At 39.9% G+C, this 25,805-nt stretch overlaps 1 protein-coding gene across 2 annotated transcripts in view; it reads left to right on the top strand.

Moving 5' to 3' along the window:
- Positions 1–10,040: 10,040 nt before the first annotated feature.
- ADAM17 (ADAM metallopeptidase domain 17) overlaps positions 10,041–25,805 on the top strand; it is a 79,150-nt gene continuing 63,385 nt past the window's right edge. For both annotated transcript variants that reach the window (XM_037813471.1, XM_037813470.1), the window contains exon 1: positions 10,041–10,258. In XM_037813471.1, the coding sequence (XP_037669399.1) occupies positions 10,162–10,258 (97 nt within the window). In that variant the 5' untranslated portion in view covers positions 10,041–10,161. The remainder of the gene's footprint in view (positions 10,259–25,805) is intronic.

The following is a 25,805-nucleotide window of genomic DNA, read 5'->3' as shown; positions in this document are numbered from 1 at the left end:
ACACGATGACCAGTTTGTGCGGTAGCGGCTGCCTGAAACACTACTTTGAGCTGAGCCAGCTATAAGCCTCCATTTACTTTTGTCTTTATTCTTATTTTCACTTTTTCTGGTACAAGGAAAATGTTCAAAAAATAGATTGGGCTGATGAAGGCACAACTATATGATGGTACTGTGAACAACTGATTGTACACTTTGGATTATTCATGGTATATGAATATATCTCAATAAAACTGAATTAAAAAAAAAAGGACTCCAGTAAACTAATCAAGACCCATGCTGAATGGGCGGGGCCACACCTCCATGGAAATAATTCAATCAGAGTTATCAGCTACAGTTCGGTGAGTCACATCTCCATGGAAACAATGAATCAAAATGTTCCAACCTAATCAACACTAATACGTGTGCCCTCACAAGACTGCATTAAAGAACATGGCTTTTTCTGGGGGACATGATATATCCAAACCGGCACGACATCCTTGGTTAGATTTATTCCTAGATATTTGATTCTCTTAGTTGTTATTGTATATGGAATGTTTTTCTTGATTTCTTCTTCAGATTCTGTTAGTAATGTATAGAAACACTATTTTTGCATGTTGTTCTGTACCCTGCCACTTTCCTGAATTTATTACTTCCAGTTTATTTTTCAGGATTTTCTGTATATTATCATGTCATCAGCAAATACAGAAAGCTTGACTTCTTTTCCGATTTGGATGCCTTTTCTTTCTCTTACCTAATTGCTTTGGCTAGAACTTCTAGTACATGTTGAATAACAATGGTAACAGTGGGCATCCTTGTATTGTTCCTGATCTTAGGGGAATGGTTTCCATCTTTCAACACTGAGTATGATGTAAGCTCTAGATTTTTATCTTAAGGGAAATGTTACCATCTTTCAACACTGAGTATGATGTTAGCTCTAGATTTTTCTTAGATGCCCTCTATCATGTTGAGGAAGTTTACTTCTCCTAGTTTTCTAAGTGTTTTTATCAAGAAGTGGTGCTGGATTTTGTCAAATGCCTTTTCTGCATTGCTTGAGATGATCATGTGGTTTGTTTCCTTTGTTCTGTTAATGTGGTGTGTTATATTTATTCATTTTCTTACGTTGAACCACCCTTGCATACCTGGAATAAATTCCACTTGATCGTGGTGTATAACTCTTTTAATGTGCTGTTGGATTTGGTTTGCTGGTATTTTATTGAGGATATTTGCATCTGTATTCATAGAGGATATTGGTATGTAGGTTTTTTTTCTTGTGGAATCTTTATCTGCCTTTGGTATGAGGGTGGTGTTGGCCTTATAGAATGAGTTAAGAAGTGTTCCTTCCTCTTCAATTTTTTGGAAGACTTTGAGCAGAACAGATGTTAATTCTTAGAATGTTGGTAAGATCACCTGTGAAGCCATCTGGTTCTGGGATTTTCTTTGTTGGTAGGTTTTTGACTACTGATTCATTCATGGTTATTGATTTATTGAGATCTTCTCTTCCTTCTTGCATCAGTGTAGATAGTTTGTGTGTTTCTAGGAAGTTGTCCATTTAGTCTAGGTTATCGAATTTGTTCGCATACAGCTGTTCATAATATCCTCTTATAGTCCTTTTTAGTTCTGTGGGATCACTAGAACTAAATCATTTCTGATTTAGTTATTTGGGTCCTCTCTTTTTTTTTTTTTTTTTCTTTTTCTTTGTCAGGCTAGCTAAACTTTTTTTTTTTTTTTTAAATCTTCATTTTATTGAGATATATTCACATACCATGCAGTCATACAAAACAAATCATACATTCGATTGTTCACAGTACCATTACATAGTTGTACATTCATCACCTAAATCAATCCTTGACACCTTCATTAGCACACACACAAAAATAACAATAATAATAATTAACGTGAAAAAGAGCAATTCAAGTATAAAAGAACACTGGGTACCTTTGTCTGTCTGTGTTTCCTTCCCCTATTTTTCTACTCATCCATCCATAAACTAGACAAAGTGGAGTGTGGTCCTTATGGCTTTCCCAATCCCATTGTCACCCCTCATGAACTACATTTTTATACAATTGTCTTTGAGATTCATGGGTTCTGGGTTGTAGTTTGATAGTTTCAGGTATCCACCACCAGCTACCCCGATTCTTTAGAACCTAAAAAGGGTTGTCTAAAGTGTGCGTAAAAGCGCCCACCAGAGTGACCTCTCGGCTCCTTTTGGACTCTCTCTGCCACTCAAGCTTATTTCATTTCCTTTCACACCCCTCTTTTGGTCAAGAAGATGTTCTCCAGTCTAGCTAAACTTTTGTTGATTTTATTGATGTTTTCAAAGATCTAACTTTTGGTTTTGTTGATTCTATTATTTTCAAAAATTTTCTATATCATTTACCTGTGCTCTAATCTTGGTTGTTTCCTTCTATTCTGCTTGCTTTGGGTTTAGTTTGTTTGTCTTTTTCTAGAACCTCCCATTTGAGGTAAGCTGACTTGAGAGCTTTCTTATTTTTTAATGTAAGCGTTTAGAGCTATAAATTTTTCTCTCAGAACTGCCTGTGCAGCACTGCATAAGTTTTGTTATGAGGTGTTTTCATTTTCATTCACCTCAAGATATTTCCTAATGTCCCTTGTGGTTTCTCCTTTGATCCATAGGTTGTTTAAGGGTACATTGTTTAATTTCCATATATTTCTGGATTTTCCATTTTTCCCTCTGTTATTGATTTGTACCTTCATTCCATTGTAGTCATAGAAGTCACATTGTATGATTTCAATATTTTTTAATTTTTTGAGATTTGTTTTGTGACCTAACATGTCTATCCTGGAGAATGATCCATGTGCGCGCAAAAAGAATGTCTATTCTGCTGCTATTGGCTGAAGTGTTCTATATATGTCTGTTAGGTCTAGCTGGTTTAGAGTATTGCTCAAGTATATCTCTTTATTGATCTTCTGTCTCTGATGCTCTATCCATTACTGAATTTGGTGTATTGAAATCTCCTCCTATTAATGTAGAATTGTCTGTTTCTCCCTTGAAATCTGTCAAGATTTGCTCCATATTTTTTAGGGCTCTGTTGTTAGGTGCTGTGCTGGTTTGGATATATTATGTCCCCCACAAAAGTCATGATCTTTTAACCCAAACTTGTTGGTTGGAACCTCTTGATTGTTTCCATGGAAATGTGACTCACCCAACTGTAGGTGATACTTTGATTAAATTATTTCCATGGAGGTGTGGACCCTGCCCACTCATGGGGGGTCTTGAATGGTTCACTGGATTACTTAAGAGAACTCAAGAGCCAAAACAAATGCTCAGTGATGTCGGGAGATGCTTGGAGATGTTTGGAGATGCTAGTCCAGAGTTCTCGAGAAGCTAAGAGATGATGCCACAGATGCTTAGAGAGAAACACCCTGGAAGGACAAGCAAGAATGCACAGCAGCTGAAGAGAAAGAAGCCAAGAGAGGATCCCCAGATGCTTCGATGCACAGTAGCTGAAGAAGCTAAGACAGACAAGCCCAGAGACATTTTGGAGAAAGCCATTTTGAAACCAGAATCCAGGAGCAAAGGATCAGCAGACACCAGCCACATGCCTTCCCAGCTAACAGGTATTCCAGACACCACCAGCCATTCTTCAGCAAAGGTATCTTCTTGTTGATGACTTGGTTTGGACACTTTCATGGCCTTAGGACTGTAAATCTGTAACCTAATAAATCCCCTTTATAAAAGCCAATCCATTTCTGGTATTTTGCATAACGGCAGCTTTAGCAAACTGGAACAAACTTACATATTCCTGAATTGCAACTATGGTCATTATATAGCAATCCTTTTTCTAGTAAGTTTTTTTTTTTTTTTTGCCTTAAAATCTGTTTTCATATTAATATATAGCCACATCAGTTTTGTTTGGTAATTTTTGGCACTTACCTCCTTTTATTTTCAATCTCTGTACTCTTATATTTTGGTATGTCCCTTTAAACAGTGTAGAGTTGGATTTTTTCATAATTTTGGTTGTCAAAGTATGTTCCCACTAACATTTTTCTACTCAAAGAATTATCTAAACAATGCTCAGAAAGTACAATTTAAAAACTTATATTATTGCTATTGTTATTTGAATGGGTAATGCATTCAAATGGTTCAAAATTCAAAAGATGCAAAAGACTCTCTCCAAAAAAAAGCAAGAAAAGAGAAGAAACTGAAAACATAAAACAAGATGGTGGAAATAAATTTAAACATGAGTAATGTAAAGGGACTAAACTTGCTAAAGAGGTTATTTCCTTAAGAGGTCTTTCTACATTTGTATTTCTCCTAATCTTCCTCATTAATTTATAGCTATCAAAGCTGAAGACAAAAAATATTAATTTTTGCTTTATTAGAGAAGCTGTGGGTTTACTCAAAGATATTATTTATCCAAGGTAAAGAGCTAATAAATGCAAGGTTATTATGTAAATGAGTCTGTGATTTTAAAGGCTATTTTCATTTCATTATTCCTACCTCTTCTAGGCCTCAGATTGCTACAATTACTGCTTATAGTTAGTAGACTTTAACTTCAGTACTTAGCTGACTTCTAAGCTAATCCATGAATTTTTGCTGACTAAAACAGAAAAATTCTGTCTTTACACATTTAGATCAAAAGACCAAGTGATAAAGTCCTAAAGCACAGTCATTCTTTGCCTTTGGAACTCAAGATCTGAGAAATTCAACCACAATGGGCATAACTTTTTGAGAGGATGAATGAAAGTTTAACAATCCTTTTATCATTAAATGGATTAAGTAACTGGATGAGAAAAGAATTTCCTTTGGGTTTGGTACAGAATGGACAAGAATACATTTCAGGAATTATTTGTGGGATATAGTCTGAAACAATATCAGTTCCTGTGAGAAGACAGCTGTGCCTGTGGCTTCCCTATCAAGCAGAAATAATAAAACAAGCATTTATTCTCTTTGCCAATCACATCTTATCTGAAACATACCAAAAACACCCACATATTTATATCTGAGATCTTTAAATTGGAGTATACAAGGATAGGGTTAAAAGAATCAATTTCTAGATTTTCACTTTTTAAATTTCCTATAATTTCTCATTTCCCACCACCCCTTTCACAGTTGCCTTTCTCTCACTTTATAATAGAAAGACATAATTTCACCCATCTTGAATCATTATTTTGGGGTTCCAAAGGTTCAACTGAAAGTATATTGAGAATACAAATGCCTCTAATATTAGTGAGGATATCCAATTCCTTGCTTTCCACAAAACTGATGAAAGATCTAATTGCATTATTAGTTGACAGAGTATCAAAAATAATTTTTAATGCTATTTAACCATGTGATTGTACATATTTAACTCAGATTTCAAATAATTGAGTTATAATAAAACATCTTTCAACACATTTGATGTTGATAATTTATGGAAACAAATTTCTCAGCAGCATGTGCATCTATCAGAATTAAAACAGGAATAGAATTGATGCTAAACCTTCAAGCATCCTAGCATCATGCAATATTCATCCACATATATAATTGGGAAGAGTTACTGCCAATGAAAATTTTGATAACTTATCAAATTTTAGAACATATTTATTTAGATCATTTATGTACTATTAAAAATTACAAAGCAGAAGAAATATTTAAACTATGAATTGCAAACCAAGAGAACTATTTTAATACTTGGAGCTGGGAAATTTTAAAAATGGATTTACTTGTATTATTTTTGTTTTAGAAAGATAAAGAGTGAACAAAAAGGCCTTTCAAAGAATTCAGACTTTAATTAGAGTACGAATGAGGAGGATCTGGTTAGGAGTAAGGCAATTCAAGACAAACAGTAAAGGATGATACTGAGTGGGTTTAAAAACTATAACTTTTGTGTGAGACCAAGGGAGGAGATGTTTATCTGGTGCAGGATCTATATTTTCTGTAGCACACTAGATAATTTAACTTGTATGATCAGTTTGTACACCATAGGTGCAGGGAGTGGTGAATGGGAAGGGGGATTTGGTGAGTTTGTACAGGCTGGGGCGAAATCCTGACTAGAGTGATACGGGCACAGAGTATATTTGTGGGGCCCCCAGAGGAACTGGGGAGAAATGTAGAGATGTTGGATTTCCCCACCTGGGCTGTTGCTGGTTTTCCCGCAAACAGTGAGGACTGCCAATTTAGTGGGCCGAGCCCTTGATCTGGGGGCTTTCCCTTGTGAGACTAGTTGCTGCAAGGGAGAGGCTAAGCCCACTTGTGATTGTGCCTAGGAGTACCCCCCACCCCACCTCAGAGGGCCTTTGTTTCTCAGATGTGGCCCCCTCTCTCTCTTAAGCCCACTCAGCAAGTGAACTGGCTGCCCTCCCTGTTATGTGGGACATGACATCCAGGGGTGTAAATCCCCCTGGCAACGCGGGAAATGACTCCTGGAGATGAACCTGGACCCAGCACTGTGGGACTGACCAAAAGGGGGAAGAGAGATGAAACAAAATAAGGTCCCAGTGGCTGAGAGATTTCAGATGGAGTCAAGAGGTCACTCTGGAGGGTATTCTTATGCATTATACAGATATCTTTTAGTTTTTAGTGTGTTTGACTAGCTAGAGGGAAATACCTGACGCTGTCCAATTGCAGCCAGTGATGTTGATTCTTTAAGATTGTGTAACTATGAGGATTGCATAATGTGACTGTGTAACTGTGAAAACCTTGTGGCTCGCACAGCCATTATCCAGTGTATAAACAGATGAGTGGAAAAAATGGGGACAAAAATTAGATGAATAGGATGGGATGGAGGGGATGAAAAGATTTAGGTGTTCTTTTTTGCTTTTATTTTTATTTTGGAGTAAGGAAAAGCTTCAAAAATTGATTCTGGTGATGAACGCACAACTGTATGATGGTGCTGTCAATAACTGTAAACTGGATGACTGTAGGGTGTGTGAATATTAATTAAACCGTATTAAAAAAAGTAAATGAACAATGGGGGGAGGGGAATGGGATGTTTTGAATGTTCTTTTTTAATTTTATTTTTTGGAGTAACAAAAATGTTCGAAGTTTGTGGTGATGAAAGCACAACTATGTGATGATACTGTGAACAACTGATTGTATACTTTGAATGATTGTATGTTATGTGAATATATCTCAATAAAATTGCATAAAAAAGAATAAAAAAAGGACTTTCAATAATAAAAACATACATTAGAATAAAATGATGTGAGAAGTGGAATGGAAATATGAGAGGAGAAAAAAGATGTAAAATTTTTAACTGATGAGTGGGTTCGATATATTTTGTCTCTCCCAAAAGCCATGTTTTAATCCAATCTTGTGGAATATGTGGATCAGGTTTTTTCCATGGAGATGTGACTCAACCAATTGTGGGTGATACTTTTGATTAGATTATTGCCATGGAGTTGTGGCCCCACCAACTCAGGGTAGGTCTTGATTAGTTTACTGGAGTCCTTTAAAGAGAGCTTACACAGAGAGCAGAGAGATGAAAATGCCCCGGGATATGCTAAGCCAGGACACAGAGACATTAGACACTTGGAAGCCAAAAGAGTTGCTTAGAGATGCTTGGAGATGTGGACAGAAGAACATATGGAGATATTAAGCTAAGAGATGAAGTCCAGCGTTTGCCCCAGAGAAGCTTAGAGAGACCCCTTCTCCATTTGGGAGAAGGCCATTTTGAAATGCAACCTGGGAGCAAAGGAACAGCAGACACTAAAACACATGCCTTCCCAGCAGACGCAGGTGTTCTGGATGCCATTGGCCTTTCTTTAATGAAGGCATCCTCTTGCTGATGCCCTAGTGTGGACACTTTTATGGCCTTAAAACTGTAAATTTGTAACTAAATAAACCCCCTTTATAAAAGCCAATCCTTTTCTGGTATTTTGCATAATGGCAGCATTAGCAAACCAGAACAGGAATAGTGTGAAGACCACTGACTTCTATAAGGGTGACCCTCCTTCATGTCCCTCTGGCTCTTTATCTGCCCCCTGTGGTGCTTTTTGTTTTGTTTTCTTTTTTAACCTTAAAGTTATGCACCATTGATAAATGAAAGGCTGAACTTCAATTTGGAATAATCTTGGTCCTAATTTGTGAATGGGAAAGATTATTTGACATCTGGACTGTTTCTGAAAATCTAAGTCTCCTGGATACCAATAAAGAAATTATCTTGAGCTTTGACTATTTCTTTATTGCATTCATAAACAGATACTTGTTAACTGCTGGGAGTAAGGCATTGTAGTGGGGGACACCAAAAGAATATAACCTGCAAGCTACTAAAATTATAAACTGTCAAGTATGGTGCCTGGATTGTATACAATTTGCAGAGGTGAAACTGTTTATTTTGTGAAAGTATGCCATCAATGTATATGCTTAATGAAGACATTTTATATTTCAGATTTATACTTTGAGTCAAAATTAATAAGCAGGTAGTTACAGATAAAAACTGATGGAAAATACGTGAATTTACTGACATACCACATGAACAGAAATTTAAAGCAGAGTATGAATATTTTAAGGACTCTGAAACCTGACTAGGGTAATATTTTATTCCTACCTTGATAATTTACCATTTTATAATAGAGAAAAGACTGTCCTATTCATTTTTTTTTAAAATTAAATTCAGTTTTATTGAAGTATATTCACATACCATACAATCATCCATGGTGTACAATCGACTGTTCACAGTACCATCATATAGTCATGTATTCATCACCTCAATCTATTTTTGAACATTTTCCTTACATCAGAAATAATCAGAATCAGAATAAAAAATGAAAGTAAAAAAGAACACCTAAATCATCCCCCCCATCCCACCCTATTTTTCATTTAGTTTCTGTCCCCATTTTTTTACTCATCCATCCATACACTAAATAAAGGGAGTGTGATCCCCAAGGTTTTCACAATCACACTGTCACCCCTTGTAATCTACATTGTTATACAATCGTCTTCAGGAGTCCAGACTACTGGGTTGGAGTTTGACAGTTTCAGGTATTTACTTCTAACTATTCCAATACATTAAAACCTAAGCGGTGTCCCACTCATTCTTAATTTAAAAGGAAAATATGTTATGTCCTAGTTGCATAAGTTTAGTTGAACTAAAATAATACGCACCCCACGTTATCGTTAACAATGTTTTATTCACTACCATAAACACTGAACTACCCACAGTTAAAATTACGCAAAAGATTGCAAAACAAAACAAAACACAAATTGCCTTGGGAAATTTCCAGTCTAAGCTCAATGGACCAAGCAGAGGATTGAACTGCAAGAAGTTAGTGGAAAGCTTCCAAGTCCTGAACTCACAGATAAGGGGTTAAGTCTAGGGTTCTAGTTTTTTGCAATGGTGGCATACCTATTACCTACCGCAGGACTAACGAAAAAACGTGCATGAAGTTCCTGTGTTTATTTTTCCTCCACAGAGTGGGCTCCTGCTATCCCGAGGCTAAGGCCTAAAAAAGACAGATCTGTTACTTAATTTGCATCTTTGAGGGCTTATCTCGCCCAGGGTGGCGAGGGGACGCGCAGTCTCTTCCGGAAACCCCAAGGGGTCTTCTCACTCGCATCCATCCTTCGTCCCCGGGCAGTTTTTTGTTGTATTCCTTACACACATACACACTCAGAACATACCAGGCCGAGAGAGCTAGCAGCTTCCTTTGCCAGGCGCCCCTCCTCACTTGCCCTGGGGACACTGGACCCGACGGCGGTTTTTACCGGTTTAACAGGAACCCTAACTAGCTGTGGGTACCGAGAAGAAGGAAGCGGCCGGACGCGCCTCTGAGGCCTGCACGCCTCTGACGCCCTGCTCTCCTTCCCTCTCCGCGGTCACCTGGGGACAGAAGGCGAGGCCGGCCGGGTCGAGTCAGGACGTCGCGGGCTCAGCCCAGGCTGGCGCCGGCCGAGTCCCAACGGGCCCGGAGGGCGCAGCGGGCGCCGCAAGATGGTGGCGGGGGCGGGGCGCGCCGGGGACTCCCGACAGGCCGCGCGGCCCGGCTTCCGGGTGTGGGCGGCACGGGGGTCGAAAGCGGGAGGAAGCAGGCTGGGCTGCGCTCTCGGGTTGCTGTCTGCACTTCCGGGGGCCTCGGGCTTAGCTCTGGAGTCTTCCCGGTAGGCGGCGCAGGAGGAGAAGGAGACTTGAGGGGCCGGGCCGGGCGGATCCCCTCCCCTCCCCAATGTGAGCAGTGTCCCGAGCCCTCGGCAGGCGAAGGCGGCCCTGAGAGTTGGAGCCGGTGGCCGGGGCCTGGAACATGAGGCACTGTCTCCTCTTCCTGACCAGTTTGGTGCCTTTCGTGCCGGCGCCGCGACCTCCCGACAACCCGGGCTTCGGCTCCCAACAGCGACTCGGTACATACCAGGGGGAATTGACTTAAGCCGGCGCCAGGCGCCTCGGGCGCGCTGCTTTGAGGGAAGAGCGGGGAGCAAGAACTATCAGGTGTTTGGGGGCGGGGTATTGGAAGATGGTGGCGCGTTTCTAAGTTTTCTGGGTAGGATGGGGGTGTGGCTCTGAGTTTGGGGAAAGCTTAAGAGGATGAGTTTTCTGAATAGGAAAGGGGTACTAGAGGGGCCTCCCGTAGTGACTGAAGGCTTGGGAGGGTTCTGTCCCCAGGGTTTGGGGAAGGGGAGTGTGTTCGGGAAGGAGGTAAAGGAGACGGGGGCTGGCCTGTGTTTGGCAAAGGGGGAGAGTGTACCAAGGTCTCTGCCCTACTCTACTAGATTAGAAAAGTCTAATATGTTGGGTGTTCCTGCCAAAGGCGGAACTCGGGGAGGAGGACAACGGCCCAAAGCTCCAGAGTTCTCCCTTGCCCTGTAGGAACGAGCCAGAGTTTCTACTGCAGGACCTACTGAGTGCGGAAATCTGGTTGGAGGAAGGCCCTGGGGAACTTGTCTTGAGCTGCATTGTCTTGAGCTGCGTTTGCGATTCTTAGTTATTTGAATTGCAGCTTATTGGAGGTGTTGCGGGGGGTGGCCGGGCTAAAACCTGCCAAGCCAACTTGCGATGTTGCCCCCGTGAACGGCCTCCTTGCAATTTTAAAGAATAATTTATCCGGGATGACCACTTTGATCAGTTTGGAGCCTAGAAAGTTGAGGGTTCTATTTGTGAAAGAATTAGATTTTCTAGAGAGATTGGATTTTAAGGATGGACTTGCATTAAGAGATGTGAGTTTGGCGGAAGAGAAAGTTTGTTTAAATTTACAGTGTCTTTTAGGGTCCTTTGCCTTCACAAGTTTACATGTAAGACAGTTTGATTTATTAATAATAAAGCATGAAACAGTATATTTTCTTAGTGTGTGGAGTTGTAGCATCATGACTTCATGGTTCTATTTTTTTCCCCAAATTCCACCATGATTCCATGTGGGTTTTCTTTATGTATAATTAGAATTTTTGCTTTAGTTTGTTACATGGTAATTTCTTTCATATTTAATGGACAAAAATGGTAATTGACTGATACGGGTATTGAAGGCAGTTGCCTTGTGATTGTCTTACATTGAGATGTATTGTAAGTGACTAGTTTAATGAAAGGTAAGGGAGTCTATTAGGAAGTGCTGAGATGGGATAATAAGTCAATACAAACTGAAGGAGAATTTTGAAGTAGGGATGATCCCAGGATGGAGAGATAGCCTAATGGCTTGCTTTTTTTTTATTTTTTATATTGTGAAATATAACATATATACCGAAAAGTGATAACTTTCAAAGTACGATTTGAACAAGTAGTTACAGAACAAATTTCAAAGTATGTTATGGATTACAGTTCCACAGTTTCAGTTATTTCCTTGTGAAATATATTAGAAAAGTGATAACTTTCAAAGTACAATTAAACAAATAGAGAATGCATTTCAAAGAGTGTTATGGGTTACAGTTTCGCCATTTCAGATATTTCCTTCTAGTTGTTCTAATACCCTAGAGAGTAAAAGAAAAATTTTATATGAAGATTCAGTATTTGTAATCCTTTGTTAAATCCTGTCTTGTCTGTTGCTCCTCCTCCCTTTTATTTGATCACTGTCTCAGTCTTCAGGGATATCTGGGCACTGACCACCCTAACTTATTCATATTGAAAAGGGGTGTCGACGTTATGGTGAAGTGGTATGCATCTGGTTGATGTTATTGAAGAGGCTGTTGCCTCTGGGTTTTGGCACTTATCTGGCATAGGAACACTTTGGAGGATTTAAGTTTCTGAGAAATAAACTTAGTGAGTGAAACTTTCATAGAGCCTCTGATAGGGACCTGGGTATTCTTAAGGATTTGGGGGACTACTGTTCGTTAGGGCTTGGCATACCGTGGCCATTTGGAATATCTAGCTGGAGCTTGCATAACAATAATCTCCAGGACAGACTCTATTTGAAATCTCTTAGCCACTGAAACCTTATTTTATTACTTTTCTTTTCCCTTTTTGGTCAAGAAGGCATTCTCAATCTCTTGATATCTGGGCCAGGCTCACTCCTGGGAGTTGTGTCCCATGTTGCCTGCTTCATTTTTAAGGGTAAATTTTAATAAAAAGAATGAACGTATATTTTGAGATACTAAAATTATATTTTTGTCATCCTAACACAACTGTTTGATTTATATTATTGATTATGTGGTTGTTTACATGTGGAAAAATAAAACTGGTATGAATCCTAGGGAAATACATGGTATAGAGAAAAACTTTACTTTCTAGATCAGTTATCAACATTCATATATCATGAAATTTCCTTCTTGATTATGTGCTATGTGCAAAATGCAGATCATCTGTATCAGAAAAATGCGTAGACTTAACTTAATACTTATTTGCTAAATGCATGAAGACTACATACTGTAGGCCAAGTATCATGCATGGCATTAATGATATAAAGAAAAGACAGTAACAGCCTTTGAAAAGCTTATGGTAGGAGGAGGCGGTAGGCCGGGGCTGGTGGCAGAGGAGGGAAGTGTGGGTGGGCAGGCAGCACCGTATCCTCTGTGATCGTCCTCATATGGAAGGTCCCGCTGGCCACCATGCTTCCTGCCTTGCCTGCGCCTTCCTCTTGCCAGTGGTTGACGCATCTAGCAAGAAGTGCAACATTGCCAAAAGAGCAGGACATGGACAAAACGATGGTGGCCAGGCTCGGGCTGGGGATGCTCTTCTGGCGCTGCTCTTACCCACACAAATTTATTGAAACCTCTGCTGCCCGAAGTCCAGCTAATGCCACCACTCCAGGAGATGACAGTGCCCTGGAGTCTGCTGTCAGCATCCTTGTGGTTTCACTCTCCTTTTACATTTCAACTGTTAAGAAACCCAGGCCAATAAACATCTGAGTTTCCCCATCTTCTGAACCCAATGCAAATGGCATCTAAAGTCCAGGGTGGCAAGTCAAAAACAGGTCTTTATCTAATCTACTGATTCCATACCATATTGATGCAGGAAATGTTGAGAATCCCAAGTTTGACTTGTTTGAAGAACGTGTGAAGGATTTGCCTAGATGATGAATGCCAATACTAAATCTACTGGAGTTTCATGTAGTAGATGAAGAGAGATGTTTCTGTTTGCTAAAGCTGCCAGAATGCAATATACAGAAATGGGTTGGCTTTACAATGGGGATTTATTGGCTTATGAATTCACAGTGCTAAGGCCATGAAAATATCTCAAATAAGGCATCAACAGGATGATACCTTCTCTGAAGAAAGGCTGCCAGCATTGGGACACCTCTGTCACATGGGAAGGCACATGGCTGGCATTTGCTGGTCCGTCTCTCCTAGGTTTCATGGCTTTCAGCGTCTGGTTTCAGTGGCTTCCTCTTTCAGCTTCTGTGGGTGTGTCCTTGTCTCTCAGCTTCTCTGGGGCTTCTCTGTGCTCTCTTGGCTTTTTCTGTTTTTTTTTTTTTTGTTTGTTTGTTTGTTTTATCGTCTTACAAAGGTCTCCAGTAAGGGAATTAAAGACCCACCTTGAATGGGGTGGGTCACATCCCAACTGAAATAACCTTATCAAACGGTCCCACATACAATAGGTCTGCACCCACAGGAATGGATTAAAAGAACATGGCCTTTTTGGGGGGCCATGACAGCACCCAAAATGAAAAAATTATTTCATTAAATGTGACTTAAAAAATATGGACACTTAAGACTCTACCTTGAAAAACAAATAGATTTTTTCTTATCTAGAGGGAAACAATAGGGTATGAAATGGAGATTCAGTTTTCTTTTGGTATATGAACTATATAGGGCCATGAAATGATTAGGTAATATAAAAGCTTCCATGAATCTATTTATATGTACATTAGAAGGAACTTCCAGGTGTTAGTGTAAATTCTCCATGTACTGTTTCACCAGTACTAATTTAATGCTGATAAAGTCTGTAAACTATTACTGTTCTCTTGGGAACTGAACTCTTATTTCTGAGGCTTTGGATTTATGTAGTAATTGACATATGCCAGCACTCTAACCCCTAGTGCACGCATAATGAATAAATCTTATACACTTAAGAAATCAAATGGTAGGCATTTCCCATCATATTCCCATCCAACAATAGCACCAGACTCATTTAGTTATACTCATTCTAAAGAGTAGAAGTGCACTGACCTTAACCAGTTTCAAAATGCTTCTTTTTTTTTTTTTTGATCTCTGCATATATCGAATACTTTTTACAATTTTGTAAGTGATCCGTTTTGCAGGTAAAATTGACAGTTCTTGAAACTTAAAAGGCAAATGTGAAGGAGCCAAAAATAATATAAATCCAGGATTTGGGAATTGACGACTGGAACCTGTCCTGCAAGAAATTTGCAAAAATGTTTATACTCTTTCTGTAAATCCTTTTTTTTTTTTCTTTACTTTATGAATCAGAGTAGCCACATTTGGAACACTTTCTGTATCAGTTACTATTTCTAGTTAGAACTTGATCCTAAGCCTAAAGTTGGCTTGATTCTGGAAAGTAAATCTTTTACAACTGCCCCAGTGCACACAAACCTTTTTAAAAATAGACACCCCATGAATTTTTGTTTTTCATGGTCACACTGATGCTTAGATGTTCCAGTATCTTATATGGCTACAGTAGGCTTGATAGCTAGTCATTTTTTTTATCTTTAGAAATCTTCATGAAACAAACAGATCCAACAGATCTCAGGGTACTGTATATGTGAATGAACACTTCCTTTTGCTTCATATCTGAATGATATATAAGTTTTGGAATGTATATTGTGTTTGTGTATTTATGCTTTGATTCATAGTAATGTCTCATGTTATGAAATTAATTTGCATTGAACACAAGCTAAATAAAAAATAGCTGAAAGAGAAAAAAAAATCTTATAGTATGGTGGAGTAGAGGGACATACAGAACTCTAAACACAATTTAAAACAACATGGAGAGAGTAGTAGATTAAGAAGTGACACTGAATCTAGCCTGCGGAGATTAGTGAAGGCTTCCTGAAGCAAGTGATACTTGAGGTTAAGTTTAGATTTAAGATTAGGTATGTGAAGAGGGGGAATAAGGACTCCTGATGGGGGGACTTAGAAACTGTTAGGATTGAAGTGAACCTTAGAGCTCATGTATAGTTTTTTAATAAGCAGGGAGGAAAAATGAATCTCAAAGGCTGAAGTGAGTTGTCAGGTTCACACTATGCCTTGTGGCTATTTTTTTCTCTTTTGAAGAATGACTTTTTTTGTGTGTTTGACATCTCAGGAAATAATTTGATGTTTTAACTTAACCCTACTATTATTATAATAATAATAAACCAAGAGCATGGTTTATTGTTTATTAACCTGCTTGTCCTGAAAGTATTATCATAACTATAGTACTAAATATTAATTAGGCATTTAACAACACTTTTCTGAAAGACAAAATATATATGAGAGACCCATGGCTTTTAGAGTATTACATAGGTCATCCGAAATGCTTTCAGTTGAACTGTTATGCATGGCACAATTTAGGAAAGTTATGAGTCATATGAGCTTAGTCATAATGATATCTCGTTCAAGTTGCAGCTGGGGTGTGTAAGTCTCACTGTGATTTCAAAATTTTTTCCCTTTGTGTTACTTTTAATAAAAGAGGATGTAGTGGGTGGAAGGAAAAAATATATGTCACAGATGAGGGATGAAAGTTTGTATCTGAAACATATTTCGAAATTTACCTTCAGATTATTGGCTTGGGGATTTTCCATATTGCAGTCCTCATTTTGCATTTTTGACAGCACCATTTTGCTCAGTATTTTGACATCTGGCTTCCTCTTTTGATGTTAATTTTACTTACAGGCTGCTTTCCTTTGAAATGGAGGTAACCGCCTTTACTGCTCCAAGGGAGAGTTAATACAACTCTCCTTTGTGCTATTTATTCAGAGAGACAAACTGTATTTCTAGAGTACAAAGAAGGGAAGAGTTAAGTTTAGATTTAAGGTTAGGTATGTGGAAAAGGGGGAATAAGGACTCTCCTGATGGACCTGTAGCCAAGATGGGGAATCTAGAGAAAACCTTTGAGACCTTCATAGGTTTTTTTCAGAATATTAAGTGTAGGTATCCTCCAAAGTCAAGTGTGATTGATTTGTGGATCTTTCACCACTTTGTATTTGTGAGAAATGGTAAGTGTATGCAGCTAGAGTATAATTTGAAAAAAGTATGAAAAAAAATTGGTAGGGAAAGAGGGTCAGGAATAGGCTTCACTGAGGTAGAGAAGTGAAATAAAGTGCTTTTGCATGTATCACTTAACTTAGTTCTAAAATCATCCAAAGAGATGGGTATCCCCGCCCCCCCCCCCTTTTTTTCAAACGTGAGTTGTAGACTCTGAGAAGTCTCATTGACTACCCTGGCTTTACTTACTATTTGACTGTATTATGATAATTACTAAATTATCTATATCTGGCCTAGTCTTGCTCCCTGAAGCTTCAGACTCATATATCTAGCTGCCCGCTTGATGTTTCCACCTCACTGTTTCACATGCACTTTAAATATAACATATCCCAAATTACTTGTCATCTATTCTTTTGACTAGAAGAAAGAGCATAGGAGAAGAAGTTTAGGAATAGGCAGGGATGCTGGAAATTGTGGAAGTAGTCTCATTTCCTAAGCTGAATTTAGATCAATTTCAGCTATAGACCTTTTTTTTTACTAATCCTACATCTCTTCAGAGACCTGAGTTTACCTTGGGCTTAGTTGACTTTCTTTTGGGCTCAGAGTTTCCATGTTACTGTTCTAGCTAAAGAATGTTGGCCCAGATTCCAGCCCTAGGAAGGTGCTCTTGATGGGGAATTAGTTGAAGGAGCTCTCATGCTCCAGCTTCCCTAACCGTTATAAACCCATAAAATTAAGTTTTTAGTTCCCAGGCTCTAGAGTACATTGGCCCCCAGAGAACACTGATCTCCTTTTCTCATCTCTTAGTCCCAAGGGAAGGATACATTCATGCCAAAGGCTATCGCACGGCAGTCTGCCATGCTGCTTCTCTGTCCTGCTGCAAGTCTTAGAGGGGAATGCTGAAGAGCAGAATCAGGTCTCATGCACCTCCTGCCCAAGCAGAATAAATGCTTTACAGCAGTCCTGGCTTTATATTTTCCATTTCTGACATCAGCAGTAGGACCCGGACACTGATAATGTCATTTTGAGGGAACTCTTTGTACTGCATGCAACAGAGAAATGGAGAGTGAGAATGCTACAGGGGTTCTGCGTTATACTTCCAAATTATATTCTAGGAAAATGCAATTTATTGCAAAAAAGACTGATAAAGAGAAATTAATGTAAAAAGTCCATAAATTTACCTTCTTCATTCAATAGTCTATACAACACATTTATACTATCCTCAAATACATTAAATGCCACTTAAAATGCTTAAACTACTTTTTAAAAATTTGAAAAACTGATTTGAAAATCAGTTTTAGCCTAAAATGTTGACTCTGGATTTGATAAAAGAAATATGGGTGTATTTTAGGCCACTGTACCAAAGTCAATGGCCATAAATACTTATCCCAGAGATGAAACAATTCAGGTATAAGAGAAGGGTAGAGTGGAAAATTTATCAGATTTTCTGTAGATCACTTCACATCTATATTTAGAAGGCCATGTGTTGCAGACATGAAGCTCCAGCTTTCTCTTTATTCTTCTTTGAGAACATATAGAAGGAACAAAGTATCAGCTGCATTTTACTACTGATATCATTGTTGAGAATCATGTAGTAACAGATTTGCTTTCTCCCCACCCAAAATTACTGTATGATACATCAGTATCTACAAACATACGATGACTTAGTGCAAGAGCAGTTCTGTGTGAATGAGCAATGTAATTGCAAACTGTATATAAAGGAACAACATACAGTGAGGAACTCTAGAATCTTTCAGCATCCAGTTGTCCCCTTATATCACTGTCTCCCCCATACCTGTTCCTACTTTTCCTCTCCATTAAACAGTACCACTTTTTACCCAGGTACCCAGGCCAGAAACCTAGGACTCTTCTAGTGATCCCACCTGTATTCTCAACAGTTTAGTAGCTGATGTCCCTGACTCCAGCCTTGTTCCCCTCTAGCCCATTATCTACACTGCAATCAGAATGAAATTTCCTGCATTTGTTTCTGTGGTCCTTATCTAAAGCCCCAAATCCTTAATTTAGTCCAGGGACCTTTATGACCTGACCTCCGCCTCCCTCTCTAGCCTCATACCTCATCATGTTCTCGTTGTCATTCTGCACTCAGCCTCACTGAATTGCTTTTGTTTTTTATTTCTTCTGATCCTCAGCATATGTTGTGTCCTCTACTTAAAACCGTCTCCTCCTTTCCCCTTTTCTTGGCTGTCTCCTCATCCTTTTGGTCTTAGCTTCAATACTGCTTCCTTGTGAAAGCAACCGTGGCTTGCCAGGCAAGGGTCAGTGCCCTGCTATGTCCTTCTGTAACATCTGCAAATTCCTGTCTTGGCACTTGACCCACTTAAAGGTAAGTTTTTGTTTAATGGTCACAATGTCACAGCACTAGAAATTTGTTTCTTTTTCTCTGCATTGTGTAGAGATCAAGTACCTGGAAGGAAGATAAGATGTCTCGATAAATATTTGTTGAATAAATGGATAAGGGAAAAGGGAAAAAACAAGAGTGAATATGTATGTAAGAGAGGAGAGCTGGGGGAAAATGGAAAGACTCAGAAGCAGTAAGGCAGGGTAGGGTCACTAAGGAGGACCCCACAGGAGGCCAAGGGAGGGAAACCTAGCACATGGCAGAGAAGAGCAGGGAGGGCAGAATAGAAACAATGTACTAAATAGTAGAGCAGTCTAGTGTGATCTTTTGAATTACATTTACTTGTTATTTTCTAATTTGTGTTTGGAACTGGCTGAAATGAGAAAAGCAGAGTTGTTTGAGGTGATGGCTGGAGTTACTTGTAGAAAGTAAGGAAGGTCTCATTCTACAGTGATGGGCAGCTATTGTGGAGTTTTTAAGAAAGAATATGACAATCTACTGAGCTAAAAAATACAGTTTTTATAGCATTGTCTAGTATTAACTGTAGTGAACTCTAAGAAGGCAGGTGGTTTATACTTAAGTTTATTGAGAGATTTGGATATGAATAAGGGATAGATAAACTTCTGGGAAGGGGGGAAATATAAATTCTGTTATAAAATCTATAGAAAAATTGGGATTATTCATGTTGGGATTTTGGAAGCGATGTGCAATAAAATATTAAGTATCGGAGAGGTTACTTGCTGGTGAATAGAAAATAGCAAGAGCATTATCTCCCAATTTGTTGTATAAAGGAAGAGCTGTTTTTACCATATGGTTTGTAATGGCTCCAGAACATCCAGATTTGAGATATCTCCTTATTAAAAGAGAATAAATTACAATTGACACATATTAATTAAGAATATTTCTAATTCAATTTTATTGAGATTGTTCACATATTATACAGTCATCCAAAGTGCATAATCAGTTGCCCACTGTACCATCATACAGCTGTGCATCCATCACCACAGTTAATTGTTTTTCAGTTTTTAGAACATTTTCATTACTGCAGAAAATAAATAAAAACAAACAAGAAAACTCAAATTCTCCCGTACCCCTAACCACCCCCCCATTATTGACTCATAGTATTTGTATAGTACGTTTTTTACTGTTGAAAGAAGGTTAAAATACTAGTAACTGTAGTACATAGTTTGCAGTAGGAATATTTTTCCCCTATACACACCTCTATTATTAACTTCTGTTTATAGTGTATACATTTGTTCTAGTTCATGAAAGAGATTTCTAATATTTGTACAGTTAATCATGGACATTGTCCACCGCAAGATTCACTGTTTTATACATTCCCATCTTTTAACCTCCAGCTTTCCTTCTAGTGACATAGGTGACTCTAAGCTTCCCCTTTCCACCACAATCACACACCATTCAGCACTTTTATTCCCACAATAACATGCTACCTTCATCTCTGTCCATTTCTAAACACTCAAGTTCAACCTAGTTAAACATTCTGCTCATTATAAGCAACCGCTCCCCTTTCTTTAGCCTTGTTCTCTGTCCTGGTAACTTACATTTCATGTCTATGAGTTTACATATTATAATTAGTTCATATCAGTGAGACCATACAATATTTGTCCTTTTGTGTCTGACTTATTTTACTCAACATAGTGCCCTCAAGGTTTCTTCATCAACCCGTTTTTTTTTAAGATGGCCTTGTTCATCCACCATACATTCCATCCTAAGTGAACAGTCGATGGTTCCCTGTATAATCATGTATTTATGCATTCACCACCATCACCATTGTCTGTATAAGGACATCTCCATTTCTTCCACAAAGGAGGAAGAGTCCAAGAAGGCAGAGAGACAAAAGAAAAGGAAAGAAAGAAAAAAAAATGACAGCTAAAAAGCAAAAAAAAGGAAAGATAGAGTTAAACTAAACTACAATAAGAGAGTCAGACAACATCATCAATACCAAGAATCCCATCCCCCTCCCTTATATCCCCTTCTTAGAGGCATTTAGCTTTGGTGTATTGCCTTTGTTACATTAAAGGAAGCATAATACAATGTTTCTGTTAACTGTAGTTTCTAGTTTGCATTGATTGTATTTTTTCCCCCAATACCACCTCATTTTTCACACCTTGCAAGGTTGGCATTCATTTGTTCTCCCTCAGGTAAAAACATATTTGTGCATTTTATTACAATTTTTGAGCACTCTCCGTTTCACTGAGTTATATAGTCCCAGTCTTTATCTTTCCTCTTTCCTTCTGGTGTCCCATGTGCTCCTAACTTTCCTCTTTCAAACATACTCACAGTCATCTTTGTTCAGTGTACTTACATTGTTGTGCTTCCATCACCCAAAATTGTGTTCCAGACCTCTCACTCTTGTTTTTTCCTATCTGTCGTGTAGTGCTCCCTTTAGTATTTCCTGTAGAGCAGGTAGAGCAGGAATCTTTTTTTTTTTTTTCGAAGATGTAGAAGTTTTTACTGGTCACCGATTCCCCAGAGGGCACCCTGCTTCTGCTGCCTCAGTGCCTCAGAACTTTGGTGTCATTAGTCTCAGATACCACTTTGCCATCCACGATCCTGTAGATGGTGGTCTTGTGGATGGTTTGCATGGAGTTGCTGCTGCCCAGGACGTCGCTGGGACTGACGTCCTCTCCGTCTTCTAGCAGGCGGCAATAGGTGGCTTTGCCAGTTTGAATGTATTGTGTCTCCCAGATGCCATTATCTTTGATGTAGTCTTGTGGGGCAGATGTTTTGGTGCTGATTAGATTTGCTTGGAATGTGCCCCACCCAGCTGTGGGTGATGACTCTGATGAGATATTCCCATGGAGGCATGGCCCCACCCATTCAGGGTGGGCCTTGATCAGTGGAGCCATATAAATGAGCTGACTCAAAGAGAAGGAACTCAGTGCAGCTGTGAGTGATGTTTTGAAGAGGAGCAAGCTTGCTAGAGAGGAATGTCCTGGGAGGAAGCCATTTTGAAACCAGAACTTTGGAGCAGACGCCAGCCACGTGCCTTCCCAGCTAACAGAGGTTTTCCGGACGCCATTGGCCATCCTCCAGTGAAGGTGCCTAATTACTGATGTGATACCTTGGACACTTTATGGCCTTAAGACTGTAACTGTGTAGCCAAATAAACCCCCTTTTATAAAAGCCAATCCATCTCTGGTGTTTTGCATTCTGCAGCATTAGCAAACTAGAACAATGGCAGTCTCAGTCTCTAGCTTGACCTTGATGTTCAGCAGGGCCTCGTACTCCTGGGCTTGACGCTGCCCCTCTGCGGGTCTGTGCCAGCTCCTACTCCAGGTGCAGCAAGACCCCGTTGAGCTGCTCCATCTGCAGAGCATAGCGGGCTTCCGCCTCCCTCAGGCTGTTCTCCAGGCTGGCTTTCAGGTTCCTCATGGAGTCCGGGTCAGTTTCCAAGGACTGGATACTATGTCTCAGCACCGTGAGTGTCATCTCAGCAGCTCCTACCTCAGCGGACTGAGAGGTGGCCACTGTGGTGCTCTCTTCAATCTGCTGAGACCAGTACTTGTCCAGCTCCTCTTGGTTCTTCTGAGCCAACTTGTCACACTGGGCTCAGATGTCTGCCATGATCTTGCTGAGGTCCTGAGACTTGGGGGCAACCACCTCCACGATCAGCCCAGAGCTGGCATTCTGGACTTGTAGGCCCTTTACTTCCTCCTCATGGTTCTTCATGAAGAGCACCTCTTCCCTGAGAGCCTCGATCTCCATCTCTAGCTGCAGCCGAGTGACATTGGTGTCATGAGTGACCTTGCGGAGCCCATGGATGTTGCTCTCCACAGACTGGCACATGGCCAGCTCAGTCTTATACTTGACTCTGAAGTCATCAGCAGCCAGCCGGGCATTGTCAATCTGAAGAATGATGCAGGTGTTGTTTTCAGAAATTTCAAAGATCTGAGCCCTCAGTTCCTTGCTGATCTTGAAGTAGTGGCTCCAGTCCCTGACCTTGAATCCCTTCTCCTCCAGGTGTTCCCAAATTTTTCCCTCCAGTCTCCAGTTCTCAGTCTCCAGGCTCCTCACCCTGTCCAGGTAGGAGGCCAGGCGGTTGTTCAGGGCTTGCATGGTCTCCTTCTTGCCCTGGATGCCCCCCATTCTTGCCAGACCCCCAGCCATCCCGATGGCCATCCTACTGGCCAGGCCTCCAGACCCCCAGCTGCCCTGGGAGCTAGAGGAGCGGGGCACAGATTTCTGGGAGCCTTAGCCCCTGGCACCTGCATAGACGCTGGCCATGCTGCTAGCCGGCCAGACCCGGTGGCTGGGCAACTGGACCGAGCCCAGGGATTGGTAGTTGGTGGAGAAGGTGGTGGAGTGGGTGGTGAAGCTCATGTTGTCTGGGGTATAAGGCGAGAGGCCAGGGCTCGGGATATGGGTGCCTTAGAGCAGGTATCTTGTTCACAAACTCTCTCATTGTCTGTTTGTCAGAGAATATTTTAAACTCTCCCTCATATTTGAAGGACAGTTTTGCCGGATATAGGCTTTTTGGTTGGCAGTTTTTCTCTTTCAGTATCTTAAATATATCACACTACTTCCTTTTTGCCTCCATGGTTTCTACTGAGAAAGCCACACATAGTTTTATCAAGTTTCCTTTGTATGTGATGGATTGCTTTTCTCTGGCTGCTTTCAGGATTCTCTCTTTGTTTTTGATGTTTGGTAATCTGATTATTAAGCTTCTTGGCATAGGTCTGTTCAGATCTATTCTGTTTGGGTTATACTGTGCTTCTTGGATCTGTAATTTTATGTCTTTCATAAGAGATGGGAAATTTTTGGTGATCATTTCCTCCATTATTGCTTCTGCCCCTTTTCCCATCTCTTCTTCTTCTGGGACACCCATGACATGTACATTCATGCACTTCATGTTGTCACTCAGTTCCCTGAGATGTTGCTCATATTTTTCCATTCTTTTCCCTATCTGTTCTTTTGTGTGTAGGATTTCAGTTGTCTTGTTCTCCAGTTCCTGAATGTTTTCTTCTGCCTCTTGAACTCTGCTATTGTATGTCTCCATTGTGTTTTTCATCCCTTGTGTTGTGCCTTTTGTTTCCATAGATTCTGCCAGTTGTTTTTTTTTTCAAACTTTCGATTTCTACCTTATGTTTGCCCAGTGTTTTCTGTGTATTCTTCATTTTTTTTGCCATATATTCCCTGACCTCATTGACTTGGTTTTTGGATTGATTTAGCATATTTCTTTGAAAATCTTTGATTGATTGATTCATTAAAGTGAAACAATATCTCAACTGTATCTTAATTGAGGTATAAGTTTGTTCCTTTGACTGGGCCATATTTTTGTTTTTCCTAGTGTAATTTGTAGTTTTCTGTTGTCTAGGCATCTGGTTTCCTTGGTTACCCTAATCAGATTTTCCCACACCAGAATGGGCTCAGGTCTCAGAATGGGGCTATATTCAGTGTCAAGTTTCCCTGAGGGTGTGTCATAGAAGATTGACCAACTTTCCTGTGAAGTCTCTAGCCACTGCGCTTTTCCTAACCTGCCCAGCCTGTCAGCCTGTCGCTCCCAACTGGTATAAGGAGGTGTGGCCTCTTTAATTCTCCCCTTAGGTTGTTTCTGTTTTGACTGTTTTCCCTCAGGCCCTGGGGTCTGAGTTCTGAAGGGAGGGCCACACTAATGCCTCCTCCTTCCTCTTAGGGAAGATACACCCCCTGGGGAGCTGTCTTCTGCATTCGAATTACTCTTTTGTCTCTCTGACTCTGTTAACTCCATCCCTGTCTGGGTCAGAGTGCTGTGAACTGAAAATGGCTGAGGTTCTCTTCACTCAACCACTCAGATTGAGAGAGAGAAAAAGGGAAAGAAAGCCCTGTTTCAGAGCCAGTCCACGGCCCCCCAGTTTTGCCTGTTGGTCAGAGAGAGCAGCTGGTCTCCTGGGCTCCCTTTCCCAGGGCACAGGCGTTTTCTGGCTCTCTAAGGTCAGTCGTCTTTAAAAGCTTCTGTATTTTTCCTTCTTTTTTTAAATTAATTTTTTTTTTCCGTCAGTCCCACCTCCTGTCCACTGGGAGCGACCTAAGGGTACATTGCTGCTTGTTAGGGGTTTGTCTATGTTTGTAGCTTGTATTCAGCAGTCTAGATTTGTTAATTAAAACCCCAGTTGGAGCTAAGCTGAACTATATTTGCTTGCTCTGGGAATGCTGCTTTCTCCCACAGCGAGGTCTTGCAGCTCAGCCTGCCATAGAGGGAGGGGGCTCCTGGTGCAGTTCTGCAGTTTTTCCTTAAAAATTTTATGCTGCGATCTCAGCCATTCCACTCAATCCAGGTTGGTGTACAATGTGTCGACAGTCACGGTTGTCGCCCTGCAGTTTTTCCAGATTATTTACTAATTATTCCTGGTTCTAGTTAAGTATTTTAAAGTGCTTTTGCAAGGTAGATGTTCAAAGTGGTTACTCTAGAAAATACACCCAAAGATAACAACTGATAATGTTACTATCTCACCCCCCCTTTTTTTCTAGGCCTATATTTTTTTTAATGTGAAAAATTTATTTTCCTAGTCCGTTTACATTGCTTCATAAAAATAGATCTCCAGTTAAAAAGCCATGTTCTTTGCAATAACTCCTTAAATTTCAGCACTCCCCAAATTGGCTTAGAACTACAATTTCATTGGCCTGTTTTTGTACATAGTTAAGATCATGCAATGTGAATAATTTTTAATCTACTTTTATTTATTTAAATTACAGTTAAATATTTCTCAGTATTAAAAACTTGTAAAGAGCATTTTAAAAGATTACAGTTGTTTTGTGTTTGGTCATTTGGAAGTGCTATAACTTATCTAAATAATTTCCGGTTATTAATTTACCTTGTTTATAGTTTTTGTGCTTAAAAAACAATGCAGGGATGAACAGCGGACATCTTTGTGCTTAAAGGTTTTTCTTTCACTCTGAGCTGTTTCTTCACATTAGTCTAATGCGGTGGTTCTCAAACTTCAACATTTTCAAATTTGGAAGCCTTGTAAGCACAGATTTCTGGGCCCCACCCTGAGAATTTTTGAGTCAGTAGGTCTGCAG

Source organism: Choloepus didactylus, chromosome 20, assembly GCF_015220235.1.
Source record: "Choloepus didactylus isolate mChoDid1 chromosome 20, mChoDid1.pri, whole genome shotgun sequence".
Taxonomy (NCBI): Eukaryota; Metazoa; Chordata; class Mammalia; order Pilosa; family Megalonychidae; genus Choloepus; species Choloepus didactylus.
This window is presented reverse-complemented; position numbering and strand designations above follow the sequence as displayed.